This window comes from Oncorhynchus masou, unplaced genomic scaffold, assembly GCF_036934945.1.
Source record: "Oncorhynchus masou masou isolate Uvic2021 unplaced genomic scaffold, UVic_Omas_1.1 unplaced_scaffold_1450, whole genome shotgun sequence".
NCBI classification, from domain to species: Eukaryota; Metazoa; Chordata; class Actinopteri; order Salmoniformes; family Salmonidae; genus Oncorhynchus; species Oncorhynchus masou.
In genome coordinates, this window is record NW_027004476.1 from 1 (window position 1) to 19,045 (window position 19,045).

The 19,045-nt window shown below is 39.6% G+C and overlaps 1 protein-coding gene across 1 annotated transcript; it reads left to right on the forward strand.

Annotated features, from left to right (window-relative positions):
* The first annotated feature begins 177 nt into the window (after positions 1 to 177).
* LOC135530882 (ATP synthase subunit f, mitochondrial-like) lies at positions 178 to 2,291 on the forward strand. The gene is made up of 4 exons (XM_064959053.1): positions 178 to 285; positions 1,680 to 1,787; positions 1,889 to 2,005; positions 2,140 to 2,291. The coding sequence occupies exons 1-4, from the start codon at positions 270 to 272 to the stop codon at positions 2,166 to 2,168; spliced, it is 270 nt and encodes an 89-aa protein (XP_064815125.1). The 5' UTR covers positions 178 to 269; the 3' UTR covers positions 2,169 to 2,291.
* Positions 2,292 to 19,045: the final 16,754 nt, after the last annotated feature.

Sequence of the window (19,045 nt, forward strand, 5' to 3'; positions counted from 1 at the left end):
AGGCATGTCTAGATGGGATACAGCTTTTGTCAAATAGACATTCAAGTATATTATTATTTTGTAGCATTTTAGCTAACCCGAACCATTTTCCTAACCTTAACCTAATTATCATAACCTGCTACGTACGTTCTCCTAAACTTACAACGAAACGTGAATTTTGACCAAATCTGTATCCCTTCTCGACTAAATAAACACGGTCCTCCCACAATCCTCTGCTTCCATTTTAGTCCCGACACCCACTGCGGTCTTCACCTTCTCCAGCGAGCAAGATGGCGGACAGAATAGGTACGTCTGGTTTTTTAAATGAGTCTGTTAACAGGGGTTTTATTTATTATTATTAAACTGACATATTCTTCACTTCAGCATTTTACATGCGAAACATTGTATTTTATTACATTAAAGAAAGCCAGATGTGTGGAGTTAGTTGATGTTCATATGTTTTGTGTGTTTGAAGGCCGCTGTAAATCCATGATTAGAGTCAAGTCAAGGACTTTGCTGTCATGGTCATTTTTTAAGTAACAGCTTGGGTATAATGCATGGAGAAGAGAAACACATACATATGATCCCTGACCGTTTCTCAAAGGGTTGAACATTTAAACCCATTTTAAGTGTTTGCTTTGTGGTTAGGTATTTAACCAGGTAGGTTCGTTAAGCTAGTTAGTCTACAGGACTAATAGCCTCTGCAGCCAGTCGGGAGTTGGCAACGTGTTGTACCTTTTCTACCGGATAATGACCGATAACCGGTTATGACAACAGCCTTGTCTCCGCGGATACAGACTCAATCACAACTCCCGTGACTTTGATGTAGCTAACTGTTTAACTTTTAGTCCGCTTTGTGTTCTCCAGACCGCTGTCTTAACTTACGCATCTAAGTGGTTTAAGAGTATTTTACAGCACTGGCTCAGGACTCTTTAATGACGTACTAACAAAACACGGTAACCATATAACCTGTAACAATGAATGCTATCTTCGGTGGTGTGTTTGTGTGAGAGGGATGGAGGGTGTGTATTTTAATGTGTGAGAGGGATGGAGGGTGTGTATTTATTGTGTGAGAGGGATGGAGGGTGTGTATTTATTGTGTGAGAGGGGTGGAGGGTGTGTATTTTATTGTGTGAGAGGGACGGAGGGTGTGTATTTTATTGTGTGAGAGGGACGGAGGGTGTGTATTTTATTGTGTGAGAGGGACGGAGGTGTGTATTTTATTGTGTGAGAGGGACGGAGGGTGTGTATTTTATTGTGTGAGAGGGACGGAGGGTGTGTATTTTATTGTGTGAGAGGGACGGAGGGTGTGTATTTTATTGTGTGAGAGGGACGGAGGGTGTGTATTTTATTGTGTGAGAGGGACGGAGGGTGTGTATTTTATTGTGTGAGAGGGACGGAGGGTGTGTATTTTATTGTGTGAGAGGGACGGAGGGTGTGTATTTTATTGTGTGAGAGGGACGGAGGGTGTGTATTTTATTGTGTGAGAGGGACGGAGGGTGTGTATTTTATTGTGTGAGAGGGACGGAGGGTGTGTATTTTATTGTGTGAGAGGGACGGAGGGTGTGTATTTTATTGTGTGAGAGGGACGGAGGGTGTGTATTTTATTGTGTGAGAGGGACGGAGGGTGTGTATTTTATTGTGTGAGAGGGACGGAGGGTGTGTATTTATTGTGTGTGTTTGTGTACCTGTGTCCTTAGTTCCCTTGGGTGAGAAGCGTCTGATGGATGTGAAGCTGGGAGAGTTGGGCTCCTGGTTGGGCAAGAGGGACTTCACTCCTAACGGAGTCCTCGCCAGCATCCGCAATGGTACCCCCCACTACACACAGTACCTAACATGATTCCCCAGGCCATGACAGATATTACAAGTACCCCCAACACACACAGTAACGAGTTGTCTCTTTCCCCAGGCCATGACAGATATTACAACAAGTACATCAATGTGAAGAAGGGAGGTATTGGAGGCGTGGCCATGCTGCTGGTTGGATACGTGGCCCTCAGTTACATGTGGGAGTACGACCACCTCAGTGAGTAGACTCTGGGAGTACGATGACCTCAGAGTACACACCACATACAATATCATTCACCTCAAAGCACTGTGAAGGACAATCTGATCTGACTTAACCTGTGTCCCTCTCTCTCTCTTCTTCTCTCTTCTCAGAACACGACCGCTGGAGGAAGTACCACTAAAGCCCCTCCTCTCCTGACCCAGCAGGGCAAAAGCCTGACCTCTGACCCCCTAGCTCCAGCTGTCTGTATAATACCACCGTTGTGACCAAGAATAAATAAAACTACTTCTAACATTTAATTTGATCTGCTGTGTTGGGGTTTTTATTAGTGTTGGATGTTGAGGTGTGAGTGTTATTATTCGCTAGTTAAAATGACTGTGGACATCTATTGTTTTATTTTTTAGTTAAATGGGGAAACGTTAAAGTGAAATAAAATGGTCACATACATGTTTAGTAGATATTGGTGCTCCAGCAGTAATATATAACAACAATAACATGACCAGTGATTCCAAGTCTAAGAGGGCAGCAGCCTCTAATGTGCTAGTGATGGCTGTTAAGCTGTTTTCAGTCTCGGTCCCAGCTTTGATGCACCTGTACTGACCTCACCTTCTGGATGATAGGGGGGTGAACAGGCCGTGGCTCGGGTGGTTGTTGTCCTTGATGATCTTTATGGCCTTCCTGTAACATCGGGTGGTGTTGGTGTCCTGGAGGGCAGGTAGTTTGCCACCTGGTGTCCTGGAGGGCAGGTAGTTTGCCACCTGGTGGTGCGTTCTGCAGACCTCACCCCTCTGGAGAGCCCTGCGGTTGCGGGCGGTGCAGTTGCGGTACCAGGCGGTGATACAGCCTGACCGGAAGCTGTGGGGACGACGTCGTCGATACACTTTCTGATGAAGCCGAGGACTGAGGTGGTATACTCCTCAATGCCATTGGATGAATCCCAGAACAGTTTCCAGTCTGTGATAGCAAAACAGCCCTGTAGCTTAGCATCCGCGTCATCTGACCACTTCCGTATTGAGCGAGTCACTGGTACTTCCTGCGTCAGTTTCAGCTTGTAGTCAGGACTCAGGAGGATAGAGTTTCTTCACGTGAATGACGGGGATTTGGGCCTGGCCTCCGGGAAGCAGTATACTCTTGGCATCGGACTCATTAAAGGAAAACATATTTGTCCAGTTCGTGGTGAGTGATCGCTGTTCTGATGTCCAGAAGGTATTTACGGTCATAAGTGACAATCGCAGCAACATGATGTACAATTATTTTTTAAATAACCAAAATAGCACAGTTGGTTAGACACCCGTAAATCGGTGCCATTATGTACAACTAAACAGGAGGAACAAGAGAATGACGAGTACAGGTTTATTGTATTTAACAGACCAGACCAGGAGGAACAGGTTTATTGTATTTAACAGACTAGACCAGGAGGAACAGGTTTATTGTATTTAACAGACTAGACCAGGAGGAACAGGTTTATTGTATTTAACAGACCAGACCAGGAGGAACAGGTTTATTGTATTTAACAGACTAGACCAGGAGGAACAGGTTTATTGTATTTAACAGACCAGACCAGGAGGAACAGGTTTATTGTATTTAACAGACTAGACCAGGAGGAACAGGTTTATTGTATTTAACAGACCAGACCAGGAGGAACAGGTTTATTGTATTTAACAGACTAGACCAGGAGGAACAGGTTTATTGTATTTAACAGACCAGACCAGGAGGAACAGGTTTATTGTATTTAACAGACTAGACCAGGAGGAACAGGTTTATTGTATTTAACAGACTAGACCAGGAGGAACAGGTTTATTGTATTTTACAGACCAGGAGGAACAGGTTTATTGTATTTAACAGACTAGACCAGGAGGAACAGGTTTATTGTATTTAACAGACCAGACCAGGAGGAACAGGTTTATTGTATTTAACAGACTAGACCAGGAGGAACAGGTTTATTGTATTTAACAGACTAGACCAGGAGGAACAGGTTTATTGTATTTAACAGACTAGACCAGGAGGAACAGGTTTATTGTATTTAACAGACTAGACCAGGAGGAACAGGTTTATTGTATTTAACAGACTAGACCAGGAGGAACAGGTTTATTGTATTTAACAGACTAGTCCAGGAGGAACAGGTTTATTGTATTTAACAGACCAGGAGGAACAGGTTTATTGTATTTAACAGACCAGACCAGGAGGAACAGGTTTATTGTATTTAACAGACCAGACCAGGAGGAACAGGTTTATTGTATTTAACAGACTAGGAGGAACAGGTTTATTGTATTTAACAGACCAGACCAGGAGGAACAGGTTTATTGTATTTAACAGACCAGGAGGAACAGGTTTATTGTATTTAACAGACCAGACCAGGAGGAACAGGTTTATTGTATTTAACAGACTAGACCAGGAGGAACAGGTTTATTGTATTTAACAGACTAGACCAGGAGGAACAGGTTTATTGTATTTAACAGACCAGGAGGAACAGGTTTATTGTATTTAACAGACTAGACCAGGAGGAACAGGTTTATTGTATTTAACAGACTAGACCAGGAGGAACAGGTTTATTGTATTTAACAGACTAGACCAGGAGGAACAGGTTTATTGTATTTAACAGACCAGACCAGGAGGAACAGGTTTATTGTATTTAACAGACCAGGAGGAACAGGTTTATTGTATTTAACAGACCAGGAGGAACAGGTTTATTGTATTTAACAGACTAGACCAGGAGGAACAGGTTTATTGTATTTAACAGACTAGACCAGGAGGAACAGGTTTATTGTATTTAACAGACTAGACCAGGAGGAACAGGTTTATTGTATTTAACAGACTAGACTAGGAGGAACAGGTTTATTGTATTTAACAGACTAGACCAGGAGGAACAGGTTTATTGTATTTAACAGACCAGGAGGAACAGGTTTATTGTATTTAACAGACCAGGAGGAACAGGTTTATTGTATTTAACAGACTAGACCAGGAGGAACAGGTTTATTGTATTTAACAGACTAGACCAGGAGGAACAGGTTTATTGTATTTAACAGACTAGACCAGGAGGAACAGGTTTATTGTATTTAACAGACCAGGAGGAACAGGTTTATTGTATTTAACAGACTAGACCAGGAGGAACAGGTTTATTGTATTTAACAGACTAGACCAGGAGGAACAGGTTTATTGTATTTAACAGACTAGACCAGGAGGAACAGGTTTATTGTATTTAACCGACTAGACCAGGAGGAACAGGTTTATTGTATTTAACAGACCAGGAGGAACAGGTTTATTGTATTTAACAGACCAGGAGGAACAGGTTTATTGTATTTAACAGACCAGACCAGGAGGAACAGGTTTATTGTATTTAACAGACCAGACCAGGAGGAACAGGTTTATTGTATTTAACAGACTAGACCAGGAGGAACAGGTTTATTGTATTTAACAGACCAGGAGGAACAGGTTTATTGTATTTAACAGACCAGGAGGAACAGGTTTATTGTATTTAACAGACCAGGAGGAACAGGTTTATTGTATTTAACAGACTAGACCAAGAGGAACAGGTTTATTGTATTTAACAGACTAGGAGGAACAGGTTTATTGTATTTAACAGACTAGACCAGGAGGAACAGGTTTATTGTATTTAACAGACTAGACCAGGAGGAACAGGTTTATTGTATTTAACAGACCAGACCAGGAGGAACAGGTTTATTGTATTTAACAGACCAGACCAGGAGGAACAGGTTTATTGTATTTAACAGACTAGGAGGAACAGGTTTATTGTATTTAACAGACTAGGAGGAACAGGTTTATTGTATTTAACAGACCAGACCAGGAGGAACAGGTTTATTGTATTTAACAGACCAGGAGGAACAGGTTTATTGTATTTAACAGACCAGACCAGGAGGAACAGGTTTATTGTATTTAACAGACTAGACCAGGAGGAACAGGTTTATTGTATTTAACAGACTAGACCAGGAGGAACAGGTTTATTGTATTTAACAGACCAGGAGGAACAGGTTTATTGTATTTAACAGACTAGACCAGGAGGAACAGGTTTATTGTATTTAACAGACTAGACCAGGAGAAACAGGTTTATTGTATTTAACAGACTAGACCAGGAGGAACAGGTTTATTGTATTTAACAGACCAGGAGGAACAGGTTTATTGTATTTAACAGACCAGGAGGAACAGGTTTATTGTATTTAACAGACTAGACCAGGAGGAACAGGTTTATTGTATTTAACAGACCAGACCAGGAGGAACAGGTTTATTGTATTTAACAGACCAGACCAGGAGGAACAGGTTTATTGTATTTAACAGACTAGACCAGGAGGAACAGGTTTATTGTATTTAACAGACTAGGAGGAACAGGTTTATTGTATTTAACAGACCAGGAGGAACAGGTTTATTGTATTTAACAGACTAGACCAGGAGGAACAGGTTTATTGTATTTAACAGACTAGACCAGGAGGAACAGGTTTATTGTATTTAACAGACCAGGAGGAACAGGTTTATTGTATTTAACAGACTAGACCAGGAGGAACAGGTTTATTGTATTTAACAGACCAGGAGGAACAGGTTTACTGTATTTAACAGACCAGACCAGGAGGAACAGGTTTATTGTATTTAACAGACCAGACCAGGAGGAACAGGTTTATTGTATTTAACAGACTAGACCAGGAGGAACAGGTTTATTGTATTTAACAGACTAGACCAGGAGGAACAGGTTTATTGTATTTAACAGACTAGACCAGGAGGAACAGGTTTATTGTATTTAACAGACCAGACCAGGAGGAACAGGTTTATTGTATTTAACAGACTAGACCAGGAGGAACAGGTTTATTGTATTTAACAGACTAGTCCAGGAGGAACAGGTTTATTGTATTTAACAGACCAGACCAGGAGGAACAGGTTTATTGTATTTAACAGACCAGACCAGGAGGAACAGGTTTATTGTATTTAACAGACTAGACCAGGAGGAACAGGTTTATTGTATTTAACAGACTAGACCAGGAGGAACAGGTTTATTGTATTTAACAGACTAGACCAGGAGGAACAGGTTTATTGTATTTAACAGACTAGACCAGGAGGAACAGGTTTATTGTATTTAACAGACCAGGAGGAACAGGTTTATTGTATTTAACAGACCAGACCAGGAGGAACAGGTTTATTGTATTTAACAGACCAGACCAGGAGGAACAGGTTTATTGTATTTAACAGACTAGACCAGGAGGAACAGGTTTATTGTATTTAACAGACCAGACCAGGAGGAACAGGTTTATTGTATTTAACAGACCAGGAGGAACAGGTTTATTGTATTTAACAGACTAGTCCAGGAGGAACAGGTTTATTGTATTTAACAGACCAGGGGGAACAGGTTTATTGTATTTAACAGACCAGACCAGGAGGAACAGGTTTATTGTATTTAACAGACTAGACCAGGAGGAACAGGTTTATTGTATTTAACAGACTAGTCCAGGAGGAACAGGTTTATTGTATTTAACAGACCAGACCAGGAGGAACAGGTTTATTGTATTTAACAGACCAGACCAGGAGGAACAGGTTTATTGTATTTAACAGACTAGACCAGGAGGAACAGGTTTATTGTATTTAACAGACTAGACCAGGAGGAACAGGTTTATTGTATTTAACAGACTAGACCAGGAGGAACAGGTTTATTGTATTTAACAGACTAGACCAGGAGGAACAGGTTTATTGTATTTAACAGACCAGGAGGAACAGGTTTATTGTATTTAACAGACCAGACCAGGAGGAACAGGTTTATTGTATTTAACAGACCAGACCAGGAGGAACAGGTTTATTGTATTTAACAGACTAGACCAGGAGGAACAGGTTTATTGTATTTAACAGACCAGACCAGGAGGAACAGGTTTATTGTATTTAACAGACCAGGAGGAACAGGTTTATTGTATTTAACAGACTAGTCCAGGAGGAACAGGTTTATTGTATTTAACAGACCAGGGGGAACAGGTTTATTGTATTTAACAGACTAGTCCAGGAGGAACAGGTTTATTGTATTTAACAGACCAGACCAGGAGGAACAGGTTTATTGTATTTAACAGACCAGGGGGAACAGGTTTATTGTATTTAACAGACCAGACCAGGAGGAACAGGTTTATTGGATTTAACAGACCAGACCAGGAGGAACAGGTTTATTGTATTTAACAGACTAGACCAGGAGGAACAGGTTTATTGTATTTAACAGACTAGACCAGGAGGAACAGGTTTATTGTATTTAACAGACCAGGAGGAACAGGTTTATTGTATTTAACAGACTAGACCAGGAGGAACAGGTTTATTGTATTTAACAGACTAGACCAGGAGGAACAGGTTTATTGTATTTAACAGACTAGACCAGGAGGAACAGGTTTATTGTATTTAACAGACTAGACCAGGAGGAACAGGTTTATTGTATTTAACAGACCAGACCAGGAGGAACAGGTTTATTGTATTTAACAGACCAGACCAGGAGGAACAGGTTTATTGTATTTAACAGACCAGACCAGGAGGAACAGGTTTATTGTATTTAACAGACTAGACCAGGAGGAACAGGTTTATTGTATTTAACAGACCAGACCAGGAGGAACAGGTTTATTGTATTTAACAGACCAGGAGGAACAGGTTTATTGTATTTAACAGACTAGACCAGGAGGAACAGGTTTATTGTATTTAACAGACTAGACCAGGAGAAACAGGTTTATTGTATTTAACAGACTAGACCAGGAGGAACAGGTTTATTGTATTTACCAGACTAGACCAGGAGGAACAGGTTTATTGTATTTAACAGACCAGACCAGGAGGAACAGGTTTATTGTATTTAACAGACTAGACCAGGAGGAACAGGTTTATTGTATTTAACAGACCAGGAGGAACAGGTTTATTGTATTTAACAGACCAGACCAGGAGGAACAGGTTTATTGTATTTAACAGACTAGGAGGAACAGGTTTATTGTATTTAACAGACTAGACCAGGAGGAACAGGTTTATTGTATTTAACAGACCAGACCAGGAGGAACAGGTTTATTGTATTTAACAGACCAGGAGGAACAGGTTTATTGTATTTAACCGACTAGACCAGGAGGAACAGGTTTATTGTATTTAACAGACCAGGAGGAACAGGTTTATTGTATTTAACAGACCAGGAGGAACAGGTTTATTGTATTTAACCGACTAGACCAGGAGGAACAGGTTTATTGTATTTAACAGACCAGGAGGAACAGGTTTATTGTATTTAACAGACCAGGAGGAACAGGTTTATTGTATTTAACAGACCAGACCAGGAGGAACAGGTTTATTGTATTTAACAGACCAGACCAGGAGGAACAGGTTTATTGTATTTAACAGACTAGACCAGGAGGAACAGGTTTATTGTATTTAACAGACCAGGAGGAACAGGTTTATTGTATTTAACAGACCAGGAGGAACAGGTTTATTGTATTTAACAGACCAGGAGGAACAGGTTTATTGTATTTAACAGACTAGACCAGGAGGAACAGGTTTATTGTATTTAACAGACCAGGAGGAACAGGTTTATTGTATTTAACAGACCAGGAGGAACAGGTTTATTGTATTTAACAGACTAGACCAGGAGGAACAGGTTTATTGTATTTAACAGACTAGACCAGGAGGAACAGGTTTATTGTATTTAACAGACTAGACCAGGAGGAACAGGTTTATTGTATTTAACAGACTAGACCAGGAGGATCAGGTTTATTGTATTTAACAGACCAGGAGGAACAGGTTTATTGTATTTAACAGACTAGACCAGGAGGAACAGGTTTATTGTATTTAACAGACTAGACCAGGAGGAACAGGTTTATTGTATTTAACAGACTAGGAGGAACAGGTTTATTGTATTTAACAGACTAGACCAGGAGGAACAGGTTTATTGTATTTAACAGACCAGACCAGGAGGAACAGGTTTATTGTATTTAACAGACCAGACCAGGAGGAACAGGTTTATTGTATTTAACAGACTAGACCAGGAGGAACAGGTTTATTGTATTTAACAGACCAGGAGGAACAGGTTTATTGTATTTAACAGACTAGACCAGGAGGAACAGGTTTATTGTATTTAACAGACTAGACCAGGAGGAACAGGTTTATTGTATTTAACAGACTAGACCAGGAGGAACAGGTTTATTGTATTTAACAGACTAGACCAGGAGGAACAGGTTTATTGTATTTAACAGACCAGGAGGAACAGGTTTATTGTATTTAACAGACTAGACCAGGAGGAACAGGTTTATTGTATTTAACAGACCAGGAGGAACAGGTTTATTGTATTTAACAGACCAGGAGGAACAGGTTTATTGTATTTAACAGACTAGACCAGGAGGAACAGGTTTATTGTATTTAACAGACTAGACCAGGAGAAACAGGTTTATTGTATTTAACAGACTAGACCAGGAGGAACAGGTTTATTGTATTTAACAGACTAGGAGGAACAGGTTTATTGTATTTAACAGACCAGGAGGAACAGGTTTATTGTATTTAACAGACCAGGAGGAACAGGTTTATTGTATTTAACAGACCAGGAGGAACAGGTTTATTGTATTTAACAGACCAGACCAGGAGGATCAGGTTTATTGTATTTAACAGACCAGACCAGGAGGAACAGGTTTATTGTATTTAACAGACTAGACCAGGAGGAACAGGTTTATTGTATTTAACAGACTAGACCAGGAGGAACAGGTTTATTGTATTTAACAGACCAGGAGGAACAGGTTTATTGTATTTAACAGACCAGACCAGGAGGAACAGGTTTATTGTATTTAACAGACCAGACCAGGAGGAACAGGTTTATTGTATTTAACAGACTAGACCAGGAGGAACAGGTTTATTGTATTTAACAGACCAGACCAGGAGGAACAGGTTTATTGTATTTAACAGACCAGGAGGAACAGGTTTATTGTATTTAACAGACTAGACCAGGAGGAACAGGTTTATTGTATTTAACAGACCAGGAGGAACAGGTTTATTGTATTTAACAGACTAGACCAGGAGGAACAGGTTTATTGTATTTAACAGACCAGGAGGAACAGGTTTATTGTATTTAACAGACTAGACCAGGAGGAACAGGTTTATTGTATTTAACAGACCAGGAGGAACAGGTTTATTGTATTTAACAGACTAGACCAGGAGGAACAGGTTTATTGTATTTAACAGACCAGGAGGAACAGGTTTATTGTATTTAACAGACCAGGAGGATCAGGTTTATTGTATTTAACAGACCAGACCAGGAGGAACAGGTTTATTGTATTTAACAGACTAGACCAGGAGAAACAGGTTTATTGTATTTAACAGACTAGACCAGGAGGAACAGGTTTATTGTATTTAACAGACCAGGAGGAACAGGTTTATTGTATTTAACAGACTAGTCCAGGAGGAACAGGTTTATTGTATTTAACAGACCAGGAGGAACAGGTTTATTGTATTTAACAGACTAGACCAGGAGGATCAGGTTTATTGTATTTCAGACCAGACCAGGAGGAACAGGTTTATTGTATTTAACAGACTAGACCAGGAGGAACAGGTTTATTGTATTTAACAGACTAGACCAGGAGGAACAGGTTTATTGTATTTAACAGACCAGGAGGAACAGGTTTATTGTATTTAACAGACCAGACCAGGAGGAACAGGTTTATTGTATTTAACAGACCAGACCAGGAGGAACAGGTTTATTGTATTTAACAGACTAGACCAGGAGGAACAGGTTTATTGTATTTAACAGACCAGACCAGGAGGAACAGGTTTATTGTATTTAACAGACCAGGAGGAACAGGTTTATTGTATTTAACAGACTAGTCCAGGAGGAACAGGTTTATTGTATTTAACAGACCAGACCAGGAGGAACAGGTTTATTGTATTTAACAGACTAGTCCAGGAGGAACAGGTTTATTGTATTTAACAGACCAGGGGGAACAGGTTTATTGGATTTAACAGACCAGACCAGGAGGAACAGGTTTATTGTATTTAACAGACTAGACCAGGAGGAACAGGTTTATTGTATTTAACAGACTAGACCAGGAGGAACAGGTTTATTGTATTTAACAGACCAGGAGGAACAGGTTTATTGTATTTAACAGACTAGACCAGGAGGAACAGGTTTATTGTATTTAACAGACTAGACCAGGAGGAACAGGTTTATTGTATTTAACAGACTAGACCAGGAGGAACAGGTTTATTGTATTTAACAGACTAGACCAGGAGGAACAGGTTTATTGTATTTAACAGACCAGACCAGGAGGAACAGGTTTATTGTATTTAACAGACCAGACCAGGAGGAACAGGTTTATTGTATTTAACAGACCAGACCAGGAGGAACAGGTTTATTGTATTTAACAGACTAGACCAGGAGGAACAGGTTTATTGTATTTAACAGACCAGACCAGGAGGAACAGGTTTATTGTATTTAACAGACCAGGAGGAACAGGTTTATTGTATTTAACAGACTAGACCAGGAGGAACAGGTTTATTGTATTTAACAGACTAGACCAGGAGAAACAGGTTTATTGTATTTAACAGACTAGACCAGGAGGAACAGGTTTATTGTATTTACCAGACTAGACCAGGAGGAACAGGTTTATTGTATTTAACAGACCAGACCAGGAGGAACAGGTTTATTGTATTTAACAGACTAGACCAGGAGGAACAGGTTTATTGTATTTAACAGACCAGGAGGAACAGGTTTATTGTATTTAACAGACCAGACCAGGAGGAACAGGTTTATTGTATTTAACAGACTAGGAGGAACAGGTTTATTGTATTTAACAGACTAGACCAGGAGGAACAGGTTTATTGTATTTAACAGACTAGACCAGGAGGAACAGGTTTATTGTATTTAACAGACCAGACCAGGAGGAACAGGTTTATTGTATTTAACAGACCAGGAGGAACAGGTTTATTGTATTTAACAGACTAGACCAGGAGGAACAGGTTTATTGTATTTAACAGACTAGACCAGGAGGAACAGGTTTATTGTATTTAACAGACCAGGAGGAACAGGTTTATTGTATTTAACAGACCAGGAGGAACAGGTTTATTGTATTTAACCGACTAGACCAGGAGGAACAGGTTTATTGTATTTAACAGACCAGACCAGGAGGAACAGGTTTATTGTATTTAACAGACCAGGAGGAACAGGTTTATTGTATTTAACAGACCAGGAGGAACAGGTTTATTGTATTTAACAGACCAGACCAGGAGGAACAGGTTTATTGTATTTAACAGACCAGACCAGGAGGAACAGGTTTATTGTATTTAACAGACTAGACCAGGAGGAACAGGTTTATTGTATTTAACAGACTAGACCAGGAGGAACAGGTTTATTGTATTTAACAGACTAGACCAGGAGGAACAGGTTTATTGTATTTAACAGACCAGGAGGAACAGGTTTATTGTATTTAACAGACTAGACCAGGAGGAACAGGTTTATTGTATTTAACAGACTAGACCAGGAGGAACAGGTTTATTGTATTTAACAGACTAGGAGGAACAGGTTTATTGTATTTAACAGACTAGACCAGGAGGAACAGGTTTATTGTATTTAACAGACCAGACCAGGAGGAACAGGTTTATTGTATTTAACAGACCAGACCAGGAGGAACAGGTTTATTGTATTTAACAGACTAGACCAGGAGGAACAGGTTTATTGTATTTAACAGACCAGGAGGAACAGGTTTATTGTATTTAACAGACTAGACCAGGAGGAACAGGTTTATTGTATTTAACAGACTAGACCAGGAGGAACAGGTTTATTGTATTTAACAGACTAGACCAGGAGGAACAGGTTTATTGTATTTAACAGACTAGACCAGGAGGAACAGGTTTATTGTATTTAACAGACCAGGAGGAACAGGTTTATTGTATTTAACAGACTAGACCAGGAGGAACAGGTTTATTGTATTTAACAGACCAGACCAGGAGGAACAGGTTTATTGTATTTAACAGACCAGACCAGGAGGAACAGGTTTATTGTATTTAACAGACCAGGAGGAACAGGTTTATTGTATTTAACAGACTAGACCAGGAGGAACAGGTTTATTGTATTTAACAGACTAGGAGGAACAGGTTTATTGTATTTAACAGACTAGACCAGGAGGAACAGGTTTATTGTATTTAACAGACCAGGAGGAACAGGTTTATTGTATTTAACAGACTAGACCAGGAGGAACAGGTTTATTGTATTTAACAGACTAGACCAGGAGGAACAGGTTTATTGTATTTAACAGACCAGGAGGAACAGGTTTATTGTATTTAACAGACTAGACCAGGAGGAACAGGTTTATTGTATTTAACAGACTAGACCAGGAGGAACAGGTTTATTGTATTTAACAGACCAGGAGGAACAGGTTTATTGTATTTAACAGACCAGACCAGGAGGAACAGGTTTATTGTATTTAACAGACTAGACCAGGAGGAACAGGTTTATTGTATTTAACAGACCAGACCAGGAGGAACAGGTTTATTGTATTTAACAGACTAGACCAGGAGGAACAGGTTTATTGTATTTAACAGACCAGGAGGAACAGGTTTATTGTATTTAACAGACCAGGAGGAACAGGTTTATTGTATTTAACAGACTAGACCAGGAGGAACAGGTTTATTGTATTTAACAGACTAGACCAGGAGGAACAGGTTTATTGTATTTAACAGACTAGACCAGGAGGAACAGGTTTATTGTATTTAACAGACTAGACCAGGAGGAACAGGTTTATTGTATTTAACAGACTAGACCAGGAGGAACAGGTTTATTGTATTTAACAGACTAGGAGGAACAGGTTTATTGTATTTAACAGACTAGACCAGGAGGAACAGGTTTATTGTATTTAACAGACCAGACCAGGAGGAACAGGTTTATTGTATTTAACAGACCAGACCAGGAGGAACAGGTTTATTGTATTTAACAGACTAGACCAGGAGGAACAGGTTTATTGTATTTAACAGACTAGACCAGGAGGAACAGGTTTATTGTATTTAACAGACCAGGAGGAACAGGTTTATTGTATTTAACAGACTAGACCAGGAGGAACAGGTTTATTGTATTTAACAGACCAGGAGGAACAGGTTTATTGTATTTAACAGACTAGACCAGGAGGAACAGGTTTATTGTATTTAACAGACCAGACCAGGAGGAACAGGTTTATTGTATTTAACAGACCAGACCAGGAGGAACAGGTTTATTGTATTTAACAGACTAGACCAGGAGGAACAGGTTTATTGTATTTAACAGACCAGGAGGAACAGGTTTATTGTATTTAACAGACCAGACCAGGAGGAACAGGTTTATTGTATTTAACAGACTAGACCAGGAGGAACAGGTTTATTGTATTTAACAGACCAGGAGGAACAGGTTTATTGTATTTAACAGACCAGGAGGAACAGGTTTATTGTATTTAACAGACCAGACCAGGAGGAACAGGTTTATTGTATTTAACAGACTAGACCAGGAGGAACAGGTTTATTGTATTTAACAGACCAGACCAGGAGGAACAGGTTTATTGTATTTAACAGACCAGACCAGGAGGAACAGGTTTATTGTATTTAACAGACTAGACCAGGAGGAACAGGTTTATTGTATTTAACAGACCAGACCAGGAGGAACAGGTTTATTGTATTTAACAGACTAGACCAGGAGGAACAGGTTTATTGTATTTAACAGACCAGACCAGGAGGAACAGGTTTATTGTATTTAACAGACTAGACCAGGAGGAACAGGTTTATTGTATTTAACAGACTAGACCAGGAGGAACAGGTTTATTGTATTTAACAGACTAGACCAGGAGGAACAGGTTTATTGTATTTAACAGACCAGGAGGAACAGGTTTATTGTATTTAACAGACTAGACCAGGAGGAACAGGTTTATTGTATTTAACAGACCAGACCAGGAGGAACAGGTTTATTGTATTTAACAGACCAGGAGGAACAGGTTTATTGTATTTAACAGACTAGACCAGGAGGAACAGGTTTATTGTATTTAACAGACTAGACCAGGAGGAACAGGTTTATTGTATTTAACAGACCAGGAGGAACAGGTTTATTGTATTTAACAGACTAGACCAGGAGGAACAGGTTTATTGTATTTAACAGACTAGACCAGGAGGAACAGGTTTATTGTATTTAACAGACCAGGAGGAACAGGTTTATTGTATTTAACAGACCAGACCAGGAGGAACAGGTTTATTGTATTTAACAGACTAGACCAGGAGGAACAGGTTTATTGTATTTAACAGACCAGGAGGAACAGGTTTATTGTATTTAACAGACCAGGAGGAACAGGTTTATTGTATTTAACAGACCAGACCAGGAGGAACAGGTTTATTGTATTTAACAGACCAGGAGGAACAGGTTTATTGTATTTAACAGACTAGACCAGGAGGAACAGGTTTATTGTATTTAACAGACTAGACCAGGAGGAACAGGTTTATTGTATTTAACAGACTAGACCAGGAGGAACAGGTTTATTGTATTTAACAGACTAGACCAGGAGGAACAGGTTTATTGTATTTAACAGACTAGACCAGGAGGAACAGGTTTATTGTATTTAACAGACTAGACCAGGAGGAACAGGTTTATTGTATTTAACAGACTAGGAGGAACAGGTTTATTGTATTTAACAGACTAGACCAGGAGGAACAGGTTTATTGTATTTAACAGACCAGACCAGGAGGAACAGGTTTATTGTATTTAACAGACCAGACCAGGAGGAACAGGTTTATTGTATTTAACAGACTAGACCAGGAGGAACAGGTTTATTGTATTTAACAGACTAGACCAGGAGGAACAGGTTTATTGTATTTAACAGACCAGGAGGAACAGGTTTATTGTATTTAACAGACTAGACCAGGAGGAACAGGTTTATTGTATTTAACAGACCAGGAGGAACAGGTTTATTGTATTTAACAGACTAGACCAGGAGGAACAGGTTTATTGTATTTAACAGACCAGACCAGGAGGAACAGGTTTATTGTATTTAACAGACCAGACCAGGAGGAACAGGTTTATTGTATTTAACAGACTAGACCAGGAGGAACAGGTTTATTGTATTTAACAGACCAGGAGGAACAGGTTTATTGTATTTAACAGACCAGACCAGGAGGAACAGGTTTATTGTATTTAACAGACCAGGAGGAACAGGTTTATTGTATTTAACAGACTAGACCAGGAGGAACAGGTTTATTGTATTTAACAGACTAGACCAGGAGGAACAGGTTTATTGTATTTAACAGACCAGGAGGAACAGGTTTATTGTATTTAACAGACCAGGAGGAACAGGTTTATTGTATTTAACAGACCAGGAGGAACAGGTTTATTGTATTTAACAGACCAGACCAGGAGGAACAGGTTTATTGTATTTAACAGACTAGACCAGGAGGAACAGGTTTATTGTATTTAACAGACCAGACCAGGAGGAACAGGTTTATTGTATTTAACAGACCAGACCAGGAGGAACAGGTTTATTGTATTTAACAGACTAGACCAGGAGGAACAGGTTTATTGTATTTAACAGACTAGACCAGGAGGAACAGGTTTATTGTATTTAACAGACCAGACTAGGAGGAACAGGTTTATTGTATTTAACAGACCAGGAGGAACAGGTTTATTGTATTTAACAGACTAGACCAGGAGGAACAGGTTTATTGTATTTAACAGACTAGACCAGGAGGAACAGGTTTATTGTATTTAACAGACTAGACCAGGAGGAACAGGTTTATTGTATTTAACAGACCAGACCAGGAGGAACAGGTTTATTGTATTTAACAGACCAGGAGGAACAGGTTTATTGTATTTAACAGACTAGACCAGGAGGAACAGGTTTATTGTATTTAACAGACCAGGAGGAACAGGTTTATTGTATTTAACAGACCAGGAGGAACAGGTTTATTGTATTTAACAGACTAGACCAGGAGGAACAGGTTTATTGTATTTAACAGACCAGGAGGAACAGGTTTATTGTATTTAACAGACCAGACCAGGAGGAACAGGTTTATTGTATTTAACATTCCAGGAGGAACAGGTTTATTGTATTTAACAGACTAGACCAGGAGGAACAGGTTTATTGTATTTAACAGACTAGACCAGGAGGAACAGGTTTATTGTATTTAACAGACCAGGAGGACCAGGTTTATTGTATTTAACAGACCAGGAGGAACAGGTTTATTGTATTTAACAGACTAGACCAGGAGGAACAGGTTTATTGTATTTAACAGACCAGGAGGAACAGGTTTATTGTATTTAACAGACTAGACCAGGAGGAACAGGTTTATTGTATTTAACAGACTAGACCAGGAGGAACAGGTTTATTGTATTTAACAGACCAGGAGGAACAGGTTTATTGTATTTAACAGACTAGACCAGGAGGAACAGGTTTATTGTATTTAACAGACTAGACCAGGAGGAACAGGTTTATTGTATTTAACAGACCAGACCAGGAGGAACAGGTTTATTGTATTTAACAGACTAGACCAGGAGGAACAGGTTTATTGTATTTAACAGACTAGACCAGGAGGAACAGGTTTATTGTATTTAACAGACCAGACCAGGAGGAACAGGTTTATTGTATTTAACAGACTAGACCAGGAGGAACAGGTTTATTGTATTTAACAGACTAGACCAGGAGGAACAGGTTTATTGTATTTAACAGACCAGGAGGAACAGGTTTATTGTATTTAACAGACTAGACCAGGAGGAACAGGTTTATTGTATTTAACAGACTAGACCAGGAGGAACAGGTTTATTGTATTTAACAGACTAGACCAGGAGGAACAGGTTTATTGTATTTAACAGACTAGGAGGAACAGGTTTATTGTATTTAACAGACCAGACTAGGAGGAACAGGTTTATTGTATTTAACAGACTAGACCAGGAGGAACAGGTTTATTGTATTTTACAGACCAGACCAGGAGGAACAGGTTTATTGTATTTAACAGACTAGACCAGGAGGAACAGGTTTATTGTATTTAACAGACTAGACCAGGAGGAACAGGTTTATTGTATTTAACAGACCAGACCAGGAGGAACAGGTTTATTGTATTTAACAGACTAGACCAGGAGGAACAGGT

What these genes read in the sequence shown, in the direction of transcription:
- LOC135530882 (XM_064959053.1), top strand. An exon ending in CCTCGCCAGCATCCGCAATG is followed by an intron (nt 1,788 to 1,888) that starts GTACCCCCCACT and finishes CTCTTTCCCCAG; the next exon opens with GCCATGACAGATATTACAAC. An exon ending in GTGGGAGTACGACCACCTCA is followed by an intron (nt 2,006 to 2,139) that starts GTGAGTAGACTC and finishes CTCTCTTCTCAG; the next exon opens with AACACGACCGCTGGAGGAAG.